We start from the raw sequence: 22,392 nt of genomic DNA on the forward strand, positions 1-22,392 counted from the left end.
TGGGGTCATGTCAAAACTGAGATGTATGCATCAAAACTTCATTTGGGTGATCTTAAACTTAGGAGTACAATCTCTCAATTACTGAACAGTAGCTGATGAAAGCTTTCATAAAGTTTAAAACTCTAGTAGAGCTATATATACATAGCACAAGACAGCTATTGTTAACTTTTTTATAAGAAACAAATTGATATTTAAAACATTTAAGTAATTTACCTTAAAATTTTTCTTTTATGTTTGCTTGCATGCAGTGCAACCTCTGTGCATGGTGTCCCCCACTGGGATGCACAGTTCCTCGTCCCTGTTCCCCTAGAGCTAGATCTATGTGTAAACAGGGGGCTGGGCAGTCCCATTAGGGCAAGCTGGACAATCCTAGAAAGCCAAGAGCCCCCAAAGCAGGGCTGAAATGAGGCTATCCTGTAATACCAGGTATTGCTTTCAAAAGTACCAGCTCCACCAAGAGACAGGAAGCACGCACCATGATACAGTGCCCTTTACTGTTGTGTAAAGTCCATCAACACGTATGAATCCTTCAAGTAAAATCATGAAGCTACTGTCACATCTAAAAATGTGACAAACTGAGATCAGGAACACGACATGGATGTCCACTCTAACCACTGTGGTTTAACATAGTGTTGGAAGTCCTAGCATCAGCAATCAGACAACAAAATGAAATAAAAGGCATCAAAATTGGCAAAGAAGAAGTCAAACTGCACTTTTCACCGACGACATGATACTCTACATACAAAACCTGAAAGACTCCACCAAAATGCTGCTAGAACTGATACATGAATTCGGCAAAGTTGCAGGGTACAAAATCAGTGTTCACAAGTTGGTTGCCTTTCTATACACCAATAATGAAGCAACAGAAAGAGAAATTAAGAAATTGGTCCCATTTACAGTTGCACCAAGAACCATAAAATATTTAGGAATAAACCTAACCGAAGATATAAAAGATCTATATGCTGAAAACTATAGAAAACTTATGAAGGAAACTGAAGAAGACACAAAGAAATGGAAAAACATTCCATGCTCATGGATTGGAAGAACAAATACTATTAAAATGTCAATACTACCCAAAGCAATCTACACTTTCAATGCAATCCCAATCAAAATTGCACTGGCATTCTTCTCAAAGCTAGAACAAACAATCCTAAAATTTGTATGGAACCACAAAAGACCCCGAATAGCCAAAGTAATATTGCAAAAGAAAACCAAAGCTGGAGGCATCACTTTAGCCTCTACTACAAAGCTGTAATCATCAAGACAGTATGGTATTGGCACAAAAAAACAGACACATACACCAATGGAATAGAATAGGGAAGCCAGAAATGGACCTACAAATGTATGGCCAACTGATCTTTGACAAAGCAGGAGAGAGTATCCAATGGAAAAAAGACCATCTCTTTAGCAAATGGTGCTGGGAGAACTGGATAACATCATGCAGAAGAATGAAACTAGACTACTTCTTATACCATACACAAAAATAAAATCAAAATGGATTAAAGACCTAAATGTGAGATAGGAAACCATCAAACCCCCAGAGGAGAAAGCAGGCAACCTCTTTGACCTTGGCCGCAGCAATTTCTTGCTCGCACATCTCCAAAGGCAAGGGAATTAAAAGAAAAATGAACTATTGGGATCTCATCAAGATAAAAAGCTTCTGCACCGCAAAGGAAACAACCAACAAAACTAAAAGGCAACTGACAGAATGGAAAAAGATATTTGTGAATGACATATCAGATAAAGGGTTAATATCCAGAATCCATAAAGAACTTACCAAACTCAACACCCGAAAAACAAATAATCCAGTGAAGAAATGGGCAGAGGGCATGAATAGACACTTTTCCAGAGAAGACATCCAGATGGCCAACAGACACATGAAAAGATGCTCAACATTGCTCATCATCAGGGAAATACAAATCAAAACCACACTGAGATACCACTTCACACTGGTCAGAGTGGCTAAAATTAACAACTCAGGAAATAACAGATGCTGGCAAGGATGCGAAGAAATGGGAACGCTCTTGCACTGTTGGTGGGAATGCAAACTGATACAGCCGCTCTGGGAAACAGAGTGGAGGTTCCTCAAAAAATTAAAAATAGAAATACCCTATGACCCAGCAATAGCACTACTAGGAATTTATCCAAAGGATACAGGAGTGCTGATTCATAGGGGCACTTGTACCCCAATGTTTATAGCAGCGCTTTCAACAATAGCCAAATTATGGCAAGAGCCTAAATGTCCATCAACTGATGAATGGATAAAGATGTGGTTCATATATACAATGGAATACTACTTGGCAACGAGGAAGAATGAAATCATGCCCTTTGCAGCAACATGGATGGAACTGGAAGGTATTATGCTGAGTGAAAGAAGTCAGTCAGAGAAAGACAGATATCATGTTTTCACTCATGTGGATCTTGAGAAACTGAACAGAAGACCATGGGGGAAGGGAAGGGGAAAAAATAGTTACAAACAGAGAGGGAGGGAGGCAAACCATGAGACTCTTAAATACAGAGAACACGCTGAGGGTTGATGGGGGGTTGGGTGAGGGAGAGGGGGAAATGGGTGATAGGCACTGAGGAGAGCACTCGCTGGGATGAGCACTGGGTGTTGTATGTAAGCGATGAATCATGGGAATCTATCCCTAAAACCAAGAGCACACTTTACATACTGTACGTTAGCCAATTTGATAATAAATTACATTAAAAAGAAAAATGAAAAAAATATAAAAATGTGACAAATTTAACAAATTTGTATTGTTACATTTATTATGCAGTGCCTCTAAAACTTTCACATCTTTGAACTAGCAGTCACTTTTTGGGGGAAGAAAATTAGCGCCTTTAATGTAAATATTTTCAGTCTCATAATGACAGGAAGATTATTTTTATAAATGTGAACAATTATGCAACAAAAAAGTCTGGCATGTTTAAACATAAAAAAATAAAAATAAAAACTGAGCAATATATTTTCTGGTATTTATACTTAAAAATTGATGAAACGCATTAACTTCACCATTAAGATGAAAACATTAATAAAAATGGACTAGAAAAGTTTTATTCAACAGAGACATAGCAGAAACTATATAGAATAATGTTTTATGAGAACTGGAAATATACCTGGATAAAGAACCAGGCATAGATTGTTAAGGTGGATTTTATTCGAATTATTACCAGATTGTTTTAAAAAGGTTGAGAATTTTTTCATAATCCTCATTGAATTTTAATAAATAGATTACTTTCAAAGTTTAGGTTTTAAGAATATGCAGTAACAGAGAATCTCCCAGTTGAGTCATCTATTTCTCTGCCAGATATAATTTCTCACCATCCCCAGAACACATTCCATATCTTTAAGTTACCAAGTAAACCCATGCCTGTCAATTATTAGATTCTAATTACCTTTCAAAACTTTCTGAACAGCTACCAGGAAACAGAATGATGAGATGACTATTGAGTTAAAAGGAGATTAGACAAATACAAATAAATTACACTTATTTTATGTTCCTATCACCCTAGGAGATGACTTAATAGTGAAAGGAAAAGAATCATATTGTAGTAATGAAATCAGAGAGCAAATTCAAGCCCCAGAGGTGATTCCCCTAAGTTTATGTTAATACACACCTTGTGGGGGACCAAACATCAACTGGAAAAGTTTCCTGAAAACTGTTCCAGCTATTTTCTCATTTAAAATGTTCCAACTTTACTTGACCCATTAGTCATCATATTACTTACATTTATGATGTATTTTGAAATCTATTACCAAAAACCCAATGGATTCAATATGTCTTGTTATACCCAAATCATAACATTTATGGAAGAAAACCTCTTTGTTAAGTGTTTCTTCCTTTGGAATTTTATTTGTAAAAGATATAAATATATGTATTTTTTTTTTAGACAAGCAAGCCTTGCTAAAAAAACAGTCAGTGCACATAGGGTGGTGGCTACATATAGGCACAGGGATGATGGTGCCCCCGTGCCATTTTAGAGAGGTAAATGCAAAACACAGAACAAATCTATAATCAAGCTTCATTTTATGCATTATAGCATCTCTAATAAAAAATATTTTTTTATTATTAGGTCATAGTACATTTTTTTCTCTTATTCAGCAGTTCAAATTGAGATTTTTGTGACAGTGTCCACGTAAATGTATTCCTGATGATAACGGACAGTGGAGACTGAGTATTCACAGGTGTGAGAGCTGGCAAACCTGGAAAGTTGCCCATGACAATGAGATCAATGTGTTTTTACTGAAGGTGTGAAGTGTGAAGACCTCAATGGTGGCAGATGTGAGTGCTTCAATTAACAACAGTATATCAAGTGGAACTGGGTACAAACAAGCAGTCACACGTGCTGCCCAGACACATGGACTGACACGTGTTCTTGACTGGGTCAGCCAGCAGCAGCTCATGGTGAGTACAACCGGCACGTGAGCATCATCACTACTATTATTACTCATGCACACATTCTTATGATCACACACTGAGTTTTTGACTATATTGTATCTCCCCCAAAATGCTTTGATTATAGGGGAATTGTACTGGTTTTCTAAAATGAATGCATTGAACTCAACTTATCTAAATGAACTTCTTTCCCTCTAAATAGGCATCAAAAAGGGCTAAGCACATTCTACTGCTCTAATAATTCTGGCAGTCTTTGCTCTTTTGGCGTCCGTGTTCTTTTTTTATTTTTATTTTGCTTTTCTCAGTGATGGCACGTACTCATCCTTGGTTGGAGACAGCAGAGCTGCCTTTTGGGAACAGCCAAATCTTGTTTTGAGATAAGGGAACAAGGATTCCACAGTGAGGGAAGATTAAAAACATGAAGAAGCCAATTTCTAGAGGCTCCCACTTCCAAAGATAAGATAGTGTGAGTATTATTAAAAATAATGACTTAAGAATACCAAGCAATAACTAATTGGCCGCCATTGGAATATGCTAGAAAAATAATTCATTTTCCCCTCAGCTTTATTAAAGTAGCAACGACAAATGAAATTGTAATATATTTCAAGTGTACATTGTGATGATTTGATATATGTATGCATTGTGAAAAACTCCTCTCACTGAGAAAATCAGCTCCTTTTTGAAAATGGGTAAATAAAGGAAAAGAATTAAGCATTTATTTTACATTTCTTTAGATGAACAATACTACTGAGTAACCAAGTAGTAGATGAAGGAATGCTTCTTTTTACAGAAGCTTTTATCTTATTTTATTTTATTTTATTTTGTTTATTTTATTTTGTGTTTAGTTTTGAGAAAGAGACAGAGCATGAATGGGGGAGGAGCAGAGAGAGACGGAGACACAGAATCTGAAGCAGGCTCCAGAGTCTGAGCTGTCAGCACAAAACCTGACATGGGGCTCGAACCCATGAACCGTAAGATCATGACCTGAGCTGAAGTTGGACGCTTAGCCAACGCCCTAGAGGTACTTTAGTTAATACATGAAAAAAAGAGTGTTAGAATGAAAAGATTACTGTTTGCAACCTCCAATGAATTCAGGCATTCAGCATCAGTGGCTTTTAACATCACAGAAAGAGACCTTCAGATATTATGTGCCTTCTGATGGAACAATACAAACCATTTTACAGAACAGTCTTGCTGAAAATAATAGTAACAATAAGCAAACCTGAATAGATTAAACCAACTACCAATTTATATGTAGGAAGTACAGAGGACAGGGGAATAGACAAAATCCAAACTGTTGTAAACTCTACAAGTTTGGTTTCTTCAATATATAAATTACAAGAGATGAAAAATAATAGAGGAGAAAACCTAATGATTAAAGATACTAGAAATACATATCAACCAATAGTGATGCGTAGAACATATATGGCTCCTGGTTTAAAAAAAAAACCTAAGAAATATACATGCACACCAATACCCACATATCCACACACATTATGATATGTATGGAATAATTGGAAATTTGAATGAATACTAGCTACATATTTGATAACACTGAAGAATGATTAGCTTTGATAATAGTATTGTGGTTATATTTTTTTAAAGTTGTTGTATTTTAGAGATACTTTATGCTGAAATATTACAGATGATAGATGATGCATGGAATTTGCTTCAAAATAATACAGAAGGTGAGGGAGTGGATAGGGGTATGCAAGAAACAAGATTGGTCAATAGCTGACAATTATTTAAGCAGGAGGTTCTATACACTATTCACTCTACTTTTGTATCTATTTGAAATTTTCCATAATATAAAAGTTAAGAAAAGGCACAGAGATGAGAGTGAGTATGGGATATGAAAAAATCATACTGGAAGATGATTTCAACCCACTCTGCCTCAAAACCATCAAACTCCTCTCCTCCCTCTTCAACTTCAATAGGTGATCTTGCTTCTAGCTTCATGGATAAAGTTAATTTCTTGCTACCCTCAATTTCTTGCTACCAAACTGAAAAATTACCTGCATATGTCCTTTTCCTCTCCTTCCTTAATCTGCTATATAAAATAGAGCATCTGTTGCTTCTCTAATTTAAAACTTTTTTTTCAAATACATATTGGATTCTTCTTCCCTTTAAAAATTTTTTTTGAAGTTTATTCATTATTGACAGAGAGGGACAGAGTGTGAATGGGAGAGGGGCAGAGAGAGAGAGAGAGAGAGAGAGAGAGAGAGAGAGAGAGAGAGAGACACACATAATCCGAAGCAGACTCCAGGCTCTGAGCTGTCAGCATGGAGCCTGATGTGGGGCTCAAACACACAAACTGTGAGATCGTGACCTGTGCCAAAGCTGGATGCCCAACCGACTGAGCCACCCAGGTGCCCCTATTTTTCCCTTTTTCTAGTGTACCCACCTTTATCTTTTCTCTTTTTAGTTTATCCGATTATTCTCTCCACTGGATTCCTCTTGGAAAGAGTTCCAAGTCTCTTTCATCATAAAAATAAAATCCCCAAACCATGATCCCAAATGCTCCTTCATATACTACCCTTAATTATTCTTCTTCTTCACAAACTTCCTAAAGGAGTTATTTATACTCTCTACCTCTACTACCTTTTCCCTCCTGCTTACTTCAATGCATTCTAGACTAGTTTCCATCCAGAATAACCCAATAGGGAGAAAACACTTGCAGTCACAATATCTATAAATCCACGAGATAGTTCCAATTTCTCATCTTTCTTAATGTCAAAGCACTACTAACTTGGCTTCTTCGAAATCACAATTTTCAAATTTTCCTCTTAGCTCACAATTTCCTTTCTAGGCTTCTCCTCCTGGCCAGTAAATCCTGTTTGGACGTCTTCAAGGTCAAGTCTTAGGCTCTTTTCTCTACTTTTTCTCTACTCTTTCCTTGAGTAATCTCTCATCCAACCCTTTGGATTGAATTAGAATCTGTATCCCAAAGACTCCAAAACATGCAATCGTTTATCACTAGTGTTGGTCTTGTGAGCTCCAGATCTGTCTGAATAATTGCCACAAACTTAACATATCTAGGTCAAAACTTATGATCTCTCTGTACTCTCACAAATGAAAACAAAACAAAAACAAAGTGGTTCTCTTCAAGTATTTTCATCTCAGTAAATCACCTGTCTTAACTTGGGCTGCCATAACAAAATGCAATGTCTTGGTGGCTTAAACAATAGAAATTTATTTTTTCATGGTTCTAGAGACTGGAATTGAGATCAGGGTGCCACCATGATCGGTTTCTGGTGAAGGCTCTCTTTCTAGCTTGTAGATGGCCACCTTCTTAATGTGTCCTCACATGCCAAGAGAGACAGCAAGCCCTATGATAACTCTTCTAAATGTACTATCCCATCATGAGGGAGCTCCACCCTCATGACCTCTTCTAAACCTAATTAACTCCCAAATCTCCATCTCCAAATACCATCACAGTAGAGATTACAGTTTCAACATATGAATTTTGTGGGGACAAAGCACGACCCATCCAGTTAGACCAGTCAGAAAACCAGAAGCCATGTTTAAATCTTCTTCCTCACCCCCTATCTCTCTACTCCATTACTATGGTCTGTAGATTCTGCCTTCCCACTATCTGCCAAATCTTTCACTTCTCTCCATCTCTTTTTGTTAAATGTTTATTTTTGAGAGAGCGAGCGAGCACCTGTTTGTGTGCACACATGCATACATGGGGGAGCGGCAGAGAGAAAGGGAGACAGACTATCTGAAGAGGGGTCTGCGCTGACAGCAGAGAGCCTGATGTGAGGCTCAAACCCATGTGACTGTGACAGCATGACCTGAGCTGAAGTCAGATGCTTAACTGACTGAGTCACCCAGGTGCCCCATTTCTATCAAGATTCTCTGATCCAACTTACAATTACCTCTCACCAGTACTACTGCAATATTCTCCTAATTGCTCCCTTCCATCTACTCTAGCCCCTCTTACTGATTCTCCACCCTGACTAGAGTTATCTTTTCAAAATGCAACACACACACACCTCCCACGTCCTACATCCCCCACCACGTACACATCCTACTGAAAGCTCTTTAATGGCTCCTTACCACACTCAAGATAAAAGTCCTAAAATCCTTTTTTATGATCAGAAAGGCCTGGCCTCTGCCTCTCTTTGGAGCCTCACCTGATAGCACTGGTTTCCTCTTTCCTGCCTTCATTTAATCTGACACCGATAACCTCTCACCATCGCGTCTTTTGCACATATTCTCCCAGAGATCCACCCTTCCCTCCACAGTCCTTAGTTAACTCCCTTTCATCCTGTGCAACCCAGCTACAGTGTCACTCAGAGAAGCTTCCCTGAATCTCCACTCTTTTATGAATCCACAGAACCTCATGACACATATATTAGCTTATCATTATCTACTACTTTCTGTAACTTTTTTGTAACTATCTTTTCTACCGGTTTATATGCATTTGTTGAGAGGAGGGGCTATCTTTTGCTCACCACTGTATTTTCAATGCCTAAAGCAACGTGTGCCATACTGCAATGGCTCATAAATCTCTGTTGTAAAAATAAAGGAAGAGTTCCATTAGTGATTACAACCATCATTTTCGAACTCGAAGCAATCTTAAAACCGCTCTCTTATGTTAGAAGAAAATATTGAGGCCCAAAGAACTACAACATCTTAGGATCACCTGCTTAGCGACAGCTAAGCCAGATGACACCAGATTAGAGACAGCCTTGAGGGCCGAGGAGAGCTTTGACCAGATGAATTGAGAGGGGTGTGTGGTCAACATCATGGAAGTTTGGCAGGTGAGGCTAATTTAGCAAGGGCCCAGGGGACAACAGGATTAGTGAGTAACAGGAGAATCTGGAGTGAGGGCTGCCCATAAACAGACGAAGGAAGTAATCAGGGCATAAACCTAAACCAGGCAGGTAGTAGGCAAAATGGAGGACCATTTCAAAGGAGGAAAACAAAGAGACTTGGAATAAAAAAAAAAAAAAGAATCAAAAATGACAGTAAAATTGTGAGAAGACATGACTGGAATAATGTTGCTGCTATCACTAGCACATGTAAAGATCTTTGGAAACTATACTAAGGGCAGGGATAAATCAGGAGAGGAGAGAAAATGGTTTAATTTAATGTGGAAATACTGAATTTTAAATAACTAAACATATCTATAAGGCAGATGGAGGAATAGTTCTGGAGTTGGGTAAGTCAAAACCAGAAGCCAAATAATGTTCTCTTCAGCCTTAGTCTGTCGCATGATCCTAGAAAGACATCCCTCCAATTACCCTCATTCTCTTCAGCAGAGGAAATAATCCTGACAATTACATCACGTGAGGAAATAAAGAATCTAAATAATTGCCATACCGCTGACTTCCCCGCAGGAGATCCTGAGCCGCCTCTTAACCACTTTGCGGCCCCCTCAACCAGCTTCTGTGACTCTTCTGGTCCTATTACTTAGCCAAGCATCGTCCCCTGGAGGCACTATTGTCAGCCTAACTTTCAAAGGAGACTTAAAGTCTCTTCATATGACTTACTGAGTCTGCAGTGAAAATTTTGCTATTAAAATCATGTTGTTACAGGAATAAAAAAAAGTTAATTAAAAAATTAAAAGTCATCCTCTTTTCTCATTTCTTCCAATACAAGTTATAGTTGAAAAAATTAGGTTGAAATAATGAAAGGCTTTCCTGTGTTTTAAAAATTCTTGGTCCAGTCCCCATTTGACATCCTGACATTAAGTTTATGGTTTCATTTTGATAAATCATGGGGAAAATAAACTATGAAACTGTAATGCTGACACCGCAAATTGGAACCCATAAAACTCAGGAAATGTAAAAGTCAAGGTTCTTAATAGTTTTATTAACTAGTTTACATGTCTTAAATATAGAAGATAGCTTGCTGGTATGGCTATAAAGCTGAATTAAGGTATGGGCCTTGGCCCCATTTGTGGAAAGAGAAAAGAGGCAAAGGGTTAACTATCAGGGCAACATTAAGAGGGATTAATTGAAATGAGTTCTTTTTAAAAAATTTTTTTTAAATATGTTTATTTATTTTTGTGACAGAGAGAGACAGAGCCTGAGCAGGGGAGGGGCAGAGAGAGAGGGAGACACAGAATCGGAAGCAGGCTCCAGGTTCTGAGCTGTCAGCACAGAGCCCGATGCGGGGCTCGAACCCACAGACTGTGAGATCATGACCTGAGCTGAAGTCAGACGCTCAACCGACTGAGCCACCCAGGCGCCCCTAAAATGAGTTCTTTAAGGTGCTTTCTTTCACAATAAAATCTTATGTTTAAATGCTGTGTTACTTATTCTTCACTTTCCACTCCAGAAAATGTCAAGGGGCTATTTGGGTCATCTTTTTCAGGTATCTTAATTCCTCTGAACCTGTGCTTTCAAGATATATCTCAATTAATCCACACTGAGTAAAAAAATCAGTAATTACAGAATATAAAAGCAGAGTTCACCAAGAAAAGAAAAAAATTTCAAAAATACATATCATGGGGTAAACAACTTAAAATCTCTACCATTTATTTATATAAACCTATTTGAATGGTGTGCTACCGTACCTGAGCTTTTTAAAGTAATATTTTACATTAATAAGTATATATTTTCATTCAAATCAAAGAAGTTTATGGAAATGGGATTATACTGGAATGGTTAGAAAATTTTTACAAGTAAGAAAAAATCATTGCAACCTATAAAACAGCAAGTTAATCCATAAAATGGAAGAAAACCGTATTCAAAATAGGATCACGACCAATTAAAAGTCAAATAAATTTTTAAAACAAAAATCAATTAAAATCGGAGCTGAAACCAGTCTAAAACCAGAATGAAATGAAAAAGACCTAAAGACTACATGGGTAAATTAAACAACAGGTTAAACAGAGAGACGCCAAAGAAATAATTTTATTACGAGAAAAAAATTTCAGTGGTTACGTGTTTCATCTAGAGACACCTGGTATAGTAAAATAAATGTGCAATTGCAGTCATAACTGTCTTTGAAATAACTGTTACTTAAACTATATGAAGAGTGTAGCATGCTAATTAATTTATAATAAAACATAAATGATGTGGTACTATTCTCCCCACTTGGCATCAGATTTTTCTTTGTTGTCATTTAAATGTCATTTCATTAAATGTCATTACAGTGACAGTGCTCAAAAATATGTCTGCAAAGGAACAATGAAAAAAATACCAGGGAGCTCAAATGTTTTTACAAATGACCCTGAGTTAATTAGAAAAATATGCACCCTTCCCAGTTCTTCTTCTCACGTGTCAGCTCTCATTAAATTAAAAAAAAAAATTTCTCATTTCAAAGTTAAGGAATCCTATGGCTAACAAAACTTTTAAACTGGGATCAAGTGGGCACATTCCTATGTTTCTGTATGATGTCATACCAAGCAATTCACAGTGGAATTTGAATTTTCAAGAACTATGAATGATTTTTCAATATAAGAAGTATCTGATCTAATGCTAATTTTTTCTCTATAGGCTAACTGTGCTGGGAACAGGTGGCCCTGCTTTCAATTATGGAGGGCTAGCATGCCAGTGTGAGGCCTGGATTAGTTCACCTTCTCACGGGGAATTTTCCCCGGTTGGGAATGGATTTATTATGGCTTCACACATGGAATAGAGCTCATGTCAGCTGAGGGCAGTGACACATCATATGATTCAAATTAACCTGCTGTGGACTGTTCCGCAGGGCTTAGATTGTGTATTAAAATGACGACATTTTAAAAACAGCTTGAAAGAAACCAGGATTGCTGAACTGCAATGGTTCCAATTTGTTCCAACTAATCTATCACCTGCTGGAGATATTATTCTAGTGGGTTTCTGGTAGCTGCTGTTTTCCAGGTTTCTCCAAGCCACTGACCTTGCTAATGGGTACAATTGTTGCCTCTGAAGGAAGGAGATGGGGGTGGAGAGAGCTTTGAAGGGGTTTTTGATGTAAAAGTTGGGACCTATCATTTGCTCTAAGGTAGTATTAAGTGAACAGAGGAAATAAGAGAATACTCAAGAACTCTGAATTATTTTTCCAAAAACAAATGCTAAATAGTAGCATTGTATCATGGTGTTTAGATAAATAATCCCTGAAAAGTAAATCTGTAAGGATGAATTCAAAAGCTATTAAGTTTGTACCTTTAAGATGAAAACTTAAGGTTAGGTAGGTATAATCAGTATTTCCTGTATTCTTCAGGGTCGTAACTTTTATTGCTCCTGAAATGTTAATTCAGGAGCAAGAAAAGAATAACATACCATTTTAGAGCTGGAGCATAAAACTTTGGGAATAATACTTGAATAAGAGGTGCATCTAGGGGTGCCTGGGTGGCTCAGTTGGTTGTGTCCGACTCTAGATTTCAGCTCGGGTCATGATCCCGGGGTCATAGGACTGAGCCCTGTGGTGGGCTCTGCGCTGAGTGTGGAGCCTGCTTGGGATTCTTTTTTCCCTTTGCCCCTCTTCCCCACTTGCATGCCCTCCCTCTCTCTCTCTCTCTGAAATTAAAAAAAAGATGTGCATCTAAATTCAAAAAACTAACAGTAGCAAAAGATTCTTAATGAGTTCACACTGTATAAAAATCAGAAGCATTATTTGCAATACTAAAAAAAAAGTTTTATTTTTTTAATTTTTTAAAGGAAGGGAATGACACTGGGGAATATTATAAAGCTGAAACTTGTTCCCCCAGTCTCAGCATAAATAATAGTTTTCTTAATATATCCTATTATCTAAAAGCTGGAAAAAATTTAATTTTCTTGAGTTGCCAAAAATCTATAAAATAATACATTCCTATGGTAAGAAATGCTTTATGTGTTCTGTATTTCCAATGATCTCTAAATTAATATAGAGTGGCAACCTGGCTGTGTAGTAAGAGAATATAATTAGTCTATGCAATAATGTCTACGTACATACTTTACAAGACAAATTATTTACAGTAAGGAAATTTTTGTCTAAGAGTAAATTCTGGAGCATTTCAAAGATGCTAGGTTAGTATTTAGTGGAATCACACACAGCTGATACATCATTCCAACTAATCTTCCCTCAATTTATTAAAGAAAACTACTCTTGGTTAAAATGTTTTAGACTTGGAAGAACTTAAACCATTAACTGGACATTGTATTTGATTTTTCATAATAAAAGTACATTAAAAAAAAACCACTCATCATTTTTTTTGTCATTCCCTTTTCCTATGCCTCAAAATATCTGCAGTTGGGTCCTCAACACCCGTGTGTGTGTGTGTATGTGCGCGCGCGCGCGTGTGCGTGTATTCATTCATTCATTCATTCATTCATATAGGATTCATATGAAAACTTGTTACAACTGTTTAGTCTCCAGACCAACAGCATCCACCTTACCTGGGAGCTTGTTAGAAATGCAAAATTTCATTCCTGCCTTCTAAAACTATTAAATTATTTGTATTTTAATAAGGCCACCAGAGATGTTTCAAATGCACACTCAAGTTTGAGAAGTGCTACTATAAAATAATGCTTTCAATTCATTTGTTTAAAAGTTGGAATCTCCAGATAGATCATGACTCTTATTTGAATAAAAATAAGGAATGGCATATATGTAATTTCCAACTTAGAAACACAAAAGTACAACTATTTAAAAAAATCCCATTTCTACTAGTCAGTCACATTAATTGCTAGAATTATATGCATCATCTTTCATTCATTCATTGACATTTCTCTTGAAATTCACTTTCTTTGGTTGCCATAAAAATATGGTATACAACTACTGACTTGTAGGTCCCATCCTTTAATAAATCAATCAAATGTAAACTAGAAGCCAACTTTATACCTAAAGTTGAGTGAAAGACTGTGCCTAAAAGCAAAAAAAATCAGAAACTACAAAAGAGAAGAGGGAAACCCAAGTTTCTCTCTCACTTCTCCATGAACTAACCATATATTCTTACCCAGTTTCACCCATTCTAATCTGTTCAGTCTTTTACATGTGAACAACTCTGAAGTCAGGAAGTGCCCTGCAACTCATGTAATAAGAAAGCACTGTATCATAGTTTAAATAGCAGATATTTTTTCTTTGTACATAAAATGTATTTTCCTACAATTGATGATGGCTTGGATTCTATGCAACATGGTACTTCACACTTACTAGCCAACTACGAGGCCTCACATCACTCTCAATCTATCCATTACCTCACCCCAAAGGCTTCTTCCAACTTTACTGACTCTCTTAGTCTTCATCATTAGCTTCTCGCTTTCATTTGAGTCTTTTAAACGACATCTAAGTACTTATAATGATTAGAAATAGTTCTTCATACTTCTATACCTTTTAAATCCCAGAACCAGAGAATCATACTTGAGAAGAACTGGGCCCTGGTGAAAGGGCCAGTACAGGTGGCCCTCTTTAGGCTCTCTTCACACCAGGCATGATGACAAGCAGCCTTCTTCAATCTGTAGCCATGGATCATAAGTGTATCGTTATGCCACGACACACATTTAACCAGGTCCACATATAGTTTTCACTTATCAAAATTCATGTCTTGCAGAGTATTGCTAGAGATCTAAGACAGTGTGACACCATTGTTTTAAATTCTTATTTAAATTTTATTTTAGAGAGAATGTGAGTGAGGGAGAGGGGCAGATGGAGGGAGAGGGAGAGGGAGAGGGGGAGAGGGGGAGGGGGAGGGGGAGAGAGAGAGGGAGAGGGAGAGGGAGAGGGAGAGAGAGAGAAAGAGAGAGAGAGAGAGAGAGAGAGAGAGAGAGAGAGAGAGAGAGAATCTTAGGCAGGCTCCATGGTCAGCATGGAATCTGACATTGTGCTTGAACCCATGATCGTGGGATGATGTCCTGAGCTGAAACAAAGAGTTGGGTGTTCAACTGACTGAGCCTTCCAGGTGCCCCCATTGTTTTAAATTCTTAATGAAGAAACTAATATTCTTTTGATAATAATATGAAGCACTGTAAGTATAAAATAACGAAAGAAAAACTGAAATAGTAATTTTTGTTAAATAAACAGCTAAGATCTCACTGAGCTCTCCTCAGTGAGGAAGAGCACCATGAGATGAAGAAGAAATAGAGCAAGAAAGAGGAGGAGGAGGAGGAGAGATGAAAAACCTTTAGTTCTGTTAAAATTAGTGTGGTACAGAAGTGATCTAGGTCTTTAGAATCATAAAGACCTGGGTTTGAATGGCTCCTCTGCCATTAAGACCTTGGGCAATTTGCTTCACGTTTCCGTCTTAGCTTCCTAATTCATAAAATAGGGATAATTGTAGAGGCTCCTCCTTGGGTCTGTATTAATACAGAAAGCACTTAGTACCTGGGACTAATATGCACTCAATACATTTTGATGACCGTATCTGTCTATCTAAACCTGAGTGTTTAGATATGCCTCAAGCACTTTGCTATGCATTTGAAATAAGTATATTTATCTAATTGAATATATTGATGTATACTGCCTTATGTATGTGTGTGTGTGTGTGTGTGTGTGTATACACATATCATATGTCTCTTCCATCCATCCATCCACTTTGTTTACAGTAAGGAAACTGAGGCATAGGAGATTAGATCAACTGCCTAAGGTCACGCAATTAGCAGGAAAGGCAGAAATAAAGTTTTGGGTCTTTGACTTATAATTACTTATACTAGTCAATTATTCTTTAATTGGTAACTACTTTTTGTCGGACTAAAGGTAATTTTTAGTGCCTATTAATATTTGCCTTTTAGTCTTTGAAATGGGCAAGCTGAGAAGAATACACTTCTGGAAGACAAATGAACTATTCATTTTTGGCAAGGAATGTCACAATCACTAACACCCTAAGTACATGTTAATATACTCACATGAAGAAATGTATACACATTTGAATTGTGACTTTCTTACCTGGTCCATTAAGAAAGTCTTTAATTTGTAGCATTACCAGCGAAGGTGGAATACCACTTTTGCTGTCTATTTCCCCAGGCACTGTCTGTAGCCAAACTGTGCAGTAATCAAGGGATTCAGGCAGAGTCTTCCCAGGATCTGAAGTGACAAAGTTTAAATAAAAAATGTCAATCACATCCCAAACATCTCATTTTAGTGTAAGAGCTTCAGCTGACAAAGAAGAAGAAAAAATGGTTAAATTCACTGTATATAACCTTCACTGATTCATTTGTTTGTAAGTATACTAGTCACACAAGTACTTTATGGAGAAAGAGAAGCTCTCTCTACATTGGAATGATGAAACCATGTTTTTCAAAATCAGACCAAAGGAAAAGTCATTTCAAATCTTAACTTATATCATCTCTGAATGAAGGTAAAGTTTCTGTGCTCTGAGTTGCTGTTAACAGTTGTATAGTTGGATTTCTTTTCTTTCTTCTTTTTTTTTAAACAGGATGTTGGAAACAAATTAAAGAAAAAAAGGCAAGCTTTTCAGCTTTAAAAAAAGGCAAATATATGTTCAAAGATGCAGTGGATTAGTACTACTTAGGGTCTATTTGATCTGTTTCAGAGTTTTACTGACATTACAATCACTTTTTACTGCTAGGCTTTTGAAGTTAACTTCAGTAGCTTTCTCATAACCTTCTTTAATGATAAAAATTGGTCAATCTTTTATTAGTCCCAATAATGACTAAATCTTGATTTTTTTCTGTTTTGACTTTTTCTGTTAGTGTGTATTTCTTACTTTTTTGGGTTTATGTAGTATATTCTTTAAGAAGTATTTTTTAGCTATTGGTGATGGCAAACTGAATTTGCTTTTTACTGCTTGGCAATCCAGTTTTTATTGAAATAGCTCTTTAAATAAAAACGACTGCTGCATCTTGGCATACAACATAGTAGGCTTTAAAAAAAAACTTCTAAATATTCACAGTTTTTCTTTAGTTTCAAGATTGTTTTACTCTCTCTGTTTTAATAGCCTCTGAATGTCAATTTTATAGGGATGTTCTTGCCATAGAGTCCATCTATTCCATTTTCAGTCGATTTGGGATGTGTTCTTAAAGTGTTATTTATTTTAAGTTTTATTGATTGGATTGCTTTCAAGAATAGCATTTACATACAGTGTATTATATTCAACATATGGTTATATAGTATTACTGTCATATGTGAACTGGGCATATAAATTCTGCCTTGGAATTTGTATTTCTTGACCTTATCATGTGATTCTTATGAAATATGGCACATATGAACCTTTATGTGATTTCAAAGAAAATAGTGAAAGCAATTGATCGTGACGTTAGATCTATGTGGTAAAGATCAAACACTAAGCTAGTGCATTCTTCTCTTTTTATACAATCAGTGAATTTAAAGCAGTGAGAATATGCATAGTAGATTCATTACATAGTAACACTATATTATTCTCTCTTTAAAATATAATGGTCAGGTGTCATGAAACGATAGCAAAAGTCTGTTGCTGGTCGGATCTACAATCAATTCAAAGGAGCTATGTAACTTGACAGGACCTGAGTGTCTACTTCTAGAATCTCACCTACGTAGCCATCATCAACAAGCATTTATTATCAAGTAAATAGTACCGTGTTAGACTCGTAAGAGGAGGCCTAGTTCTTCGTTATGAAGAGAACATAATCTAGAGAGAGAACAATGACCTCACAGAGAAAACAGACAGAAGTGATGTAACTAACTAATGGACAGGAAGAATTACACTGATGCAGAAATGTTAATATGATGTGTAAAAGACTGGCAAGTAAAACTTAGGCTAAACCAAACAAGTTACAGGAATTACATATTCAAACTCATGTGACAGAAAAGGGATGTATCATTAATCTACAAAGAGTTCATGCAATCAATATAGATATTAACCTAGAAAAATGGGTAGAGGAAAGAATAAGCAATTATTAAGTGAATAAATTAATAAAGAAGCAATTAACAGATGAAGAAAACGAATGGCATATAAACATTATGAGATACTAGATCTTAGTACTAATCAATGAAAAATATTTTAAATAAGTAGAAATTTTCATCTATCAGATAGCCTAAGACTAAAAAGAACTGATAATGCCTGTGTAGTGCATGCATGCACACACACTGTAGAAATGTTGATCATAGCAAAAAGTAGAAAACAACCTGGAAGTCCATCAACAGACTAATGCTTAAATAAACAATGGTAATCCATACAGTTGTTTAGAAGAATCAAGAAGATCTATATGTACTGACATAGTAAGACATCCATTTTATATTGTTAGTAGTAAAAAGCAAAGTGGTTAAGCATCTTTTCATTTATTGGCCATTTGATTCCTCTTCTACAAAATATTTACTTACTCATTTTTCTATTAGTTTTTTTCTCTTGCTATATTATGAGCGTTAACGTTTGTCTGTCATACATAGCAAGTGCTTCCCCCTGGTATGGTAGTTGTCCTTGAAATACATTCTGATGCTTTCTGCATACATCCTTTTTTTTTTATAGATGTGGTAAAAAAATCTAATTTTTATTTACTGGATTTATCCCTAGGTGATAATGTATTTTCCTATAGTTTCTTGAAACATTTTTAAGATTTCTGTTTTTACCTTAAGTTGTTTAATCCTTCTAGAGAGTTTTATGAAAAACAAGAAAAATTTTCTGCCCAACAATCAACCATACACAAATTAAAAGAAGTAGTTTTTTATTTATCAGATTAGCATAAACTAAAAAGACTGATAATATCTTGTGTAGGGGAGAAGGAGAAATGGATCCTCCCATGTATGGTCGATGAGAGTGTAAATAAAGTATTTTTGCATGAGTAGGGGAGAGGGTTGAAAATGAGTGACTACCAAAATTCTCAATATCCATACTTTTTGTAATTAGAAAGGGCACATGTGGCACTCTATCTTAAAGAAATAAACCTAGCTGCACACATACATACACACTGGAGGATAATCACCTTTAAGATGATCCTAAGCACATAATGATATATAGACCTATGTTCACAGCTCAAAAAAAAAAAAAAAAGGATGACACACAAAATATCTAAAAGAAAAACTGAAGTGAAGGGGAGAGAAAAAAAAACATTTCAAAGGAATAATATTTTGATGTTCTACCTTCATCAAGGTATAGATGGGGAAGCACCAAGTTCTGATAATAAGAATGAGGGTTTTCCATGTAGGGGAGATAGGTTTCATGGAGGTTGCTTCTCTTTTCATAGAAGTTAGAGGGCCTGGCCATCTGGTACCCAGCCTTGGAAGCTGCACTTACAATTACAGGGGCAATTACAGGGGGATAGGACTTACCAGAGATGAAATAAACAAACTGGCAATACTAGGAAGAAGAATGGGAAATGGGAATTTAAAAACATGGAAAAGTCTAGGAAACTTATCTAAAGAAGTCAAACTTTCAATGACTATTTTTCCTCACTGGAAATTACTGGTTTAATGATATTATTGGGTTAATATGGCTATACAACTGGTTTAAAAGTACAGCTGTATTTATAGAGCTGACAGAGCAGAATAACAAATTAGGAACATCCAGGAAAATACAGGTTGCGTGGTTGACGGATATTGAATGTGTGACAGGAGAGAGGCTACTCTCCCAGTTTTAGCTAAAATCTCTACTTTGGACATGCCTCTAGTCATGTGGGTACAAGCCGCAGCAGCAGTAGCAGATCCATGAGATTCCCACAGAAAAAGCTCAGGTTTGCAAGTCACTATTTAATCCCTTATGGTTAGATGATGAGGGGCATGACTTTTAGACTTCCTCTAATATCTTCAATTTAACTTCTCCTTAATTCCATCATCAAGTCTGGAAAATGGGATTCATATTACACATTCCTCAGGGTCAATGTAGCTGGGAAAGCACCAGATAAATTAAGATTAAAGGAGTCTGTGAGTATAATGTAAATAGAGTGACAAGCAGCGATGACTACTTCATATGGAAGCTCCTTCAGACTTTGCTAGTTTTCTTCTCCATATTTGTGAGACACCTATTTGAGCACAGGAAGCTCTCAAAAAAAGTAAGCTTCTGCTGCTGTAGATGAGCACATTTATGCTGTTGTCCCTAAGCCTAAGAAACAGGAGAAAGTAGTGCCTTATTAGGAGTTGCAGAGTGGGGGAAATGGGTCAGAACAAATGACAAATTGCTCACAGCCATAAATCTTGTTGAAAGTCAGTAAGAATTCACTTCAATAAGGCATTGGTATTGACAAAGTTATATTATTTGTTTTTCTTCTGGGCTGACCTGGCCTCCAAAAGAAAATACTTCATCATATCATGTCACAAAGAACACCCAAAGAGAAGATTCAGAAAGTTTCCAGTCTGTTCACAGATGGATCAAGATATTATTGGCTTTCACAGAGACTTGTTTCAGATTGTATTCTTTGTGCTTGTAGATTACTTTGCTCTTCTTCATAAACCTTCATTTCACTTAACTGCTTGGGAGGTCTTCCTCTGAATCTGATAAAAGTAGTCTTTGTACGGCTGCTCATTATTTTTTAACCCTCAGCAAATATTCACAGAGTTAAGTATGTTTTGCGTAACATTTAAATTATACAAAATATAATAAAATACAACATGATTCATTGTGACCAACTCAAAATGAAACTTGGAAAATAAACTCATTTATTTCCTTTGCAATCTTCTACTTAACAAAAAGTTTGTTTTCTAAGCTCATACAGAGCAGCTGAATGCTACAAATTTTGTAAGCTTTATTCGATTCTACTTTATACTACTCTGTTTTGCTCTACTATGTGGCAGGAAATTTCTCTGTCATAATTAAGCTGAATTTTTATTGAGGCTCCAATGAGAATACATTTCCCCACAGACTTCAGTGATAATTTTCCCACTTTAAAGACGGACATAACACTGAATATTTAATGAAGTCCAGTCACTTTTACACCAGATATTTCTAAGTGTTAGCCATTGCAAAAATCAACGTTTCCATTTGTTTTGCCATGTGAATAAAGAACTTTGAATTTTAAAAATCCCAATGCCAGAAGGAGTTGTTTATTTGAAAACTAAGCATCTCTTATAAAGAGGACTCGAAGGAGACTCTAAGCCACCATTATTTCTTCCTCACTCTCCCCATCTTCCCTAACAGTTGCTTTTATCAACCTCAGGCTTACAAAACACTTGATAATCTGTGCCTCTTTCTGCTTTTTCTTAGCCACTTCTATGCTCAAGAACATTTCTATGAGGAGGAGGTTGGTTAAGGAAGGCAGAAAGCAAAGTTAGCCCAATGGTGACTTTCCCTGGCAGCTCCAGGCAAAGACTCTATTGTGGAAGATGCAAGTAACTACAGTTACAATAATGTTTTTGCCCCTTTGATTCAGTGTTCTCATGGTACCTTTGTCTTTTACATTTTTGTGGAAAATGAGTGCTAATGCAAATATGGAGCAATGTCAAGGATACGAAATTTTCCTGTGGTGGACAGTTCTTATAAACTTGTGGTACTGGAAGAAATGTTATTAACTGAAATTTGGGGGATGAGTGCTGAAAAATAAGCTTTTGATTACTGGGGTATCTCATTTTAACCATGTTTTCTCCAGTAGGTAAACAGTTTATCACCTTACTCCTGGTATTAGCTTCTTGCTGCTAATACAGCAAGATCCTGTTGGTGCTTGCAATCCTGGGTAATAAAATCCTGCTCTGTATTATCAACAACTTTTGAAATTACAGCATGCTTTCATTTGTAGTCCTGCAAATGTTATCATTCCTGAATCATTATGATTAAAATTAATGTGTTCCCTAAACTACTATTGCAGATTTAAATTTCAGTAACTTTCTGCTTTGATGTCATATTGCACTGAGTTTCCTTTCTGACAGTAGTAGTACATGATCAAGATATCGCAAGTTCCTCAGAAGCATAAAGTAAGTGCTTGTTATGATGTAGCACCGCAAATAGCCTCAAGATTTACTTCTGTCTTCATTTTATCAGTTCCAGAAAGTCCAGAAGGATCTAATGTTTGGTTTCTTAAAAGAAATAAGACTAGACTTTTATTTGCTTTTTATTTTTATTTTTTTTTAATTTTTTTTTTTTTTTTTTTTGCAAAATCTTCAATGACGTGTTATGGATTACAAGTATTCTGTAGTCTGCCACAGTTAATGAGCCCAGACCTGTCCTGGGCTGCCACAGAACCAAAGTGGCATCTATGGTGGCTTAGGGAGACTGGTT

The 22,392-nt window shown here is 36.4% G+C and overlaps 1 protein-coding gene across 2 annotated transcripts in view; it reads right to left on the minus strand.

Moving 5' to 3' along the window:
• The window catches only part of VPS13B (vacuolar protein sorting 13 homolog B), an 806,197-nt gene that overhangs the window by 172,591 nt on the left and 611,214 nt on the right, over positions 1–22,392 (minus strand). For both annotated transcript variants that reach the window (XM_047088880.1, XM_047088879.1), the window contains exon 35: positions 16,200–16,337. In XM_047088880.1, coding sequence (XP_046944836.1) covers positions 16,200–16,337 — 138 coding nt within the window. The remainder of the gene's footprint in view (positions 1–16,199; positions 16,338–22,392) is intronic.

Source organism: Lynx rufus, unplaced genomic scaffold, assembly GCF_022079265.1.
Source record: "Lynx rufus isolate CCGP_SWC_20201006 ecotype Redwood Valley unplaced genomic scaffold, mLynRuf1.p SCAF_26, whole genome shotgun sequence".
NCBI lineage: Eukaryota > Metazoa > Chordata > Mammalia > Carnivora > Felidae > Lynx > Lynx rufus.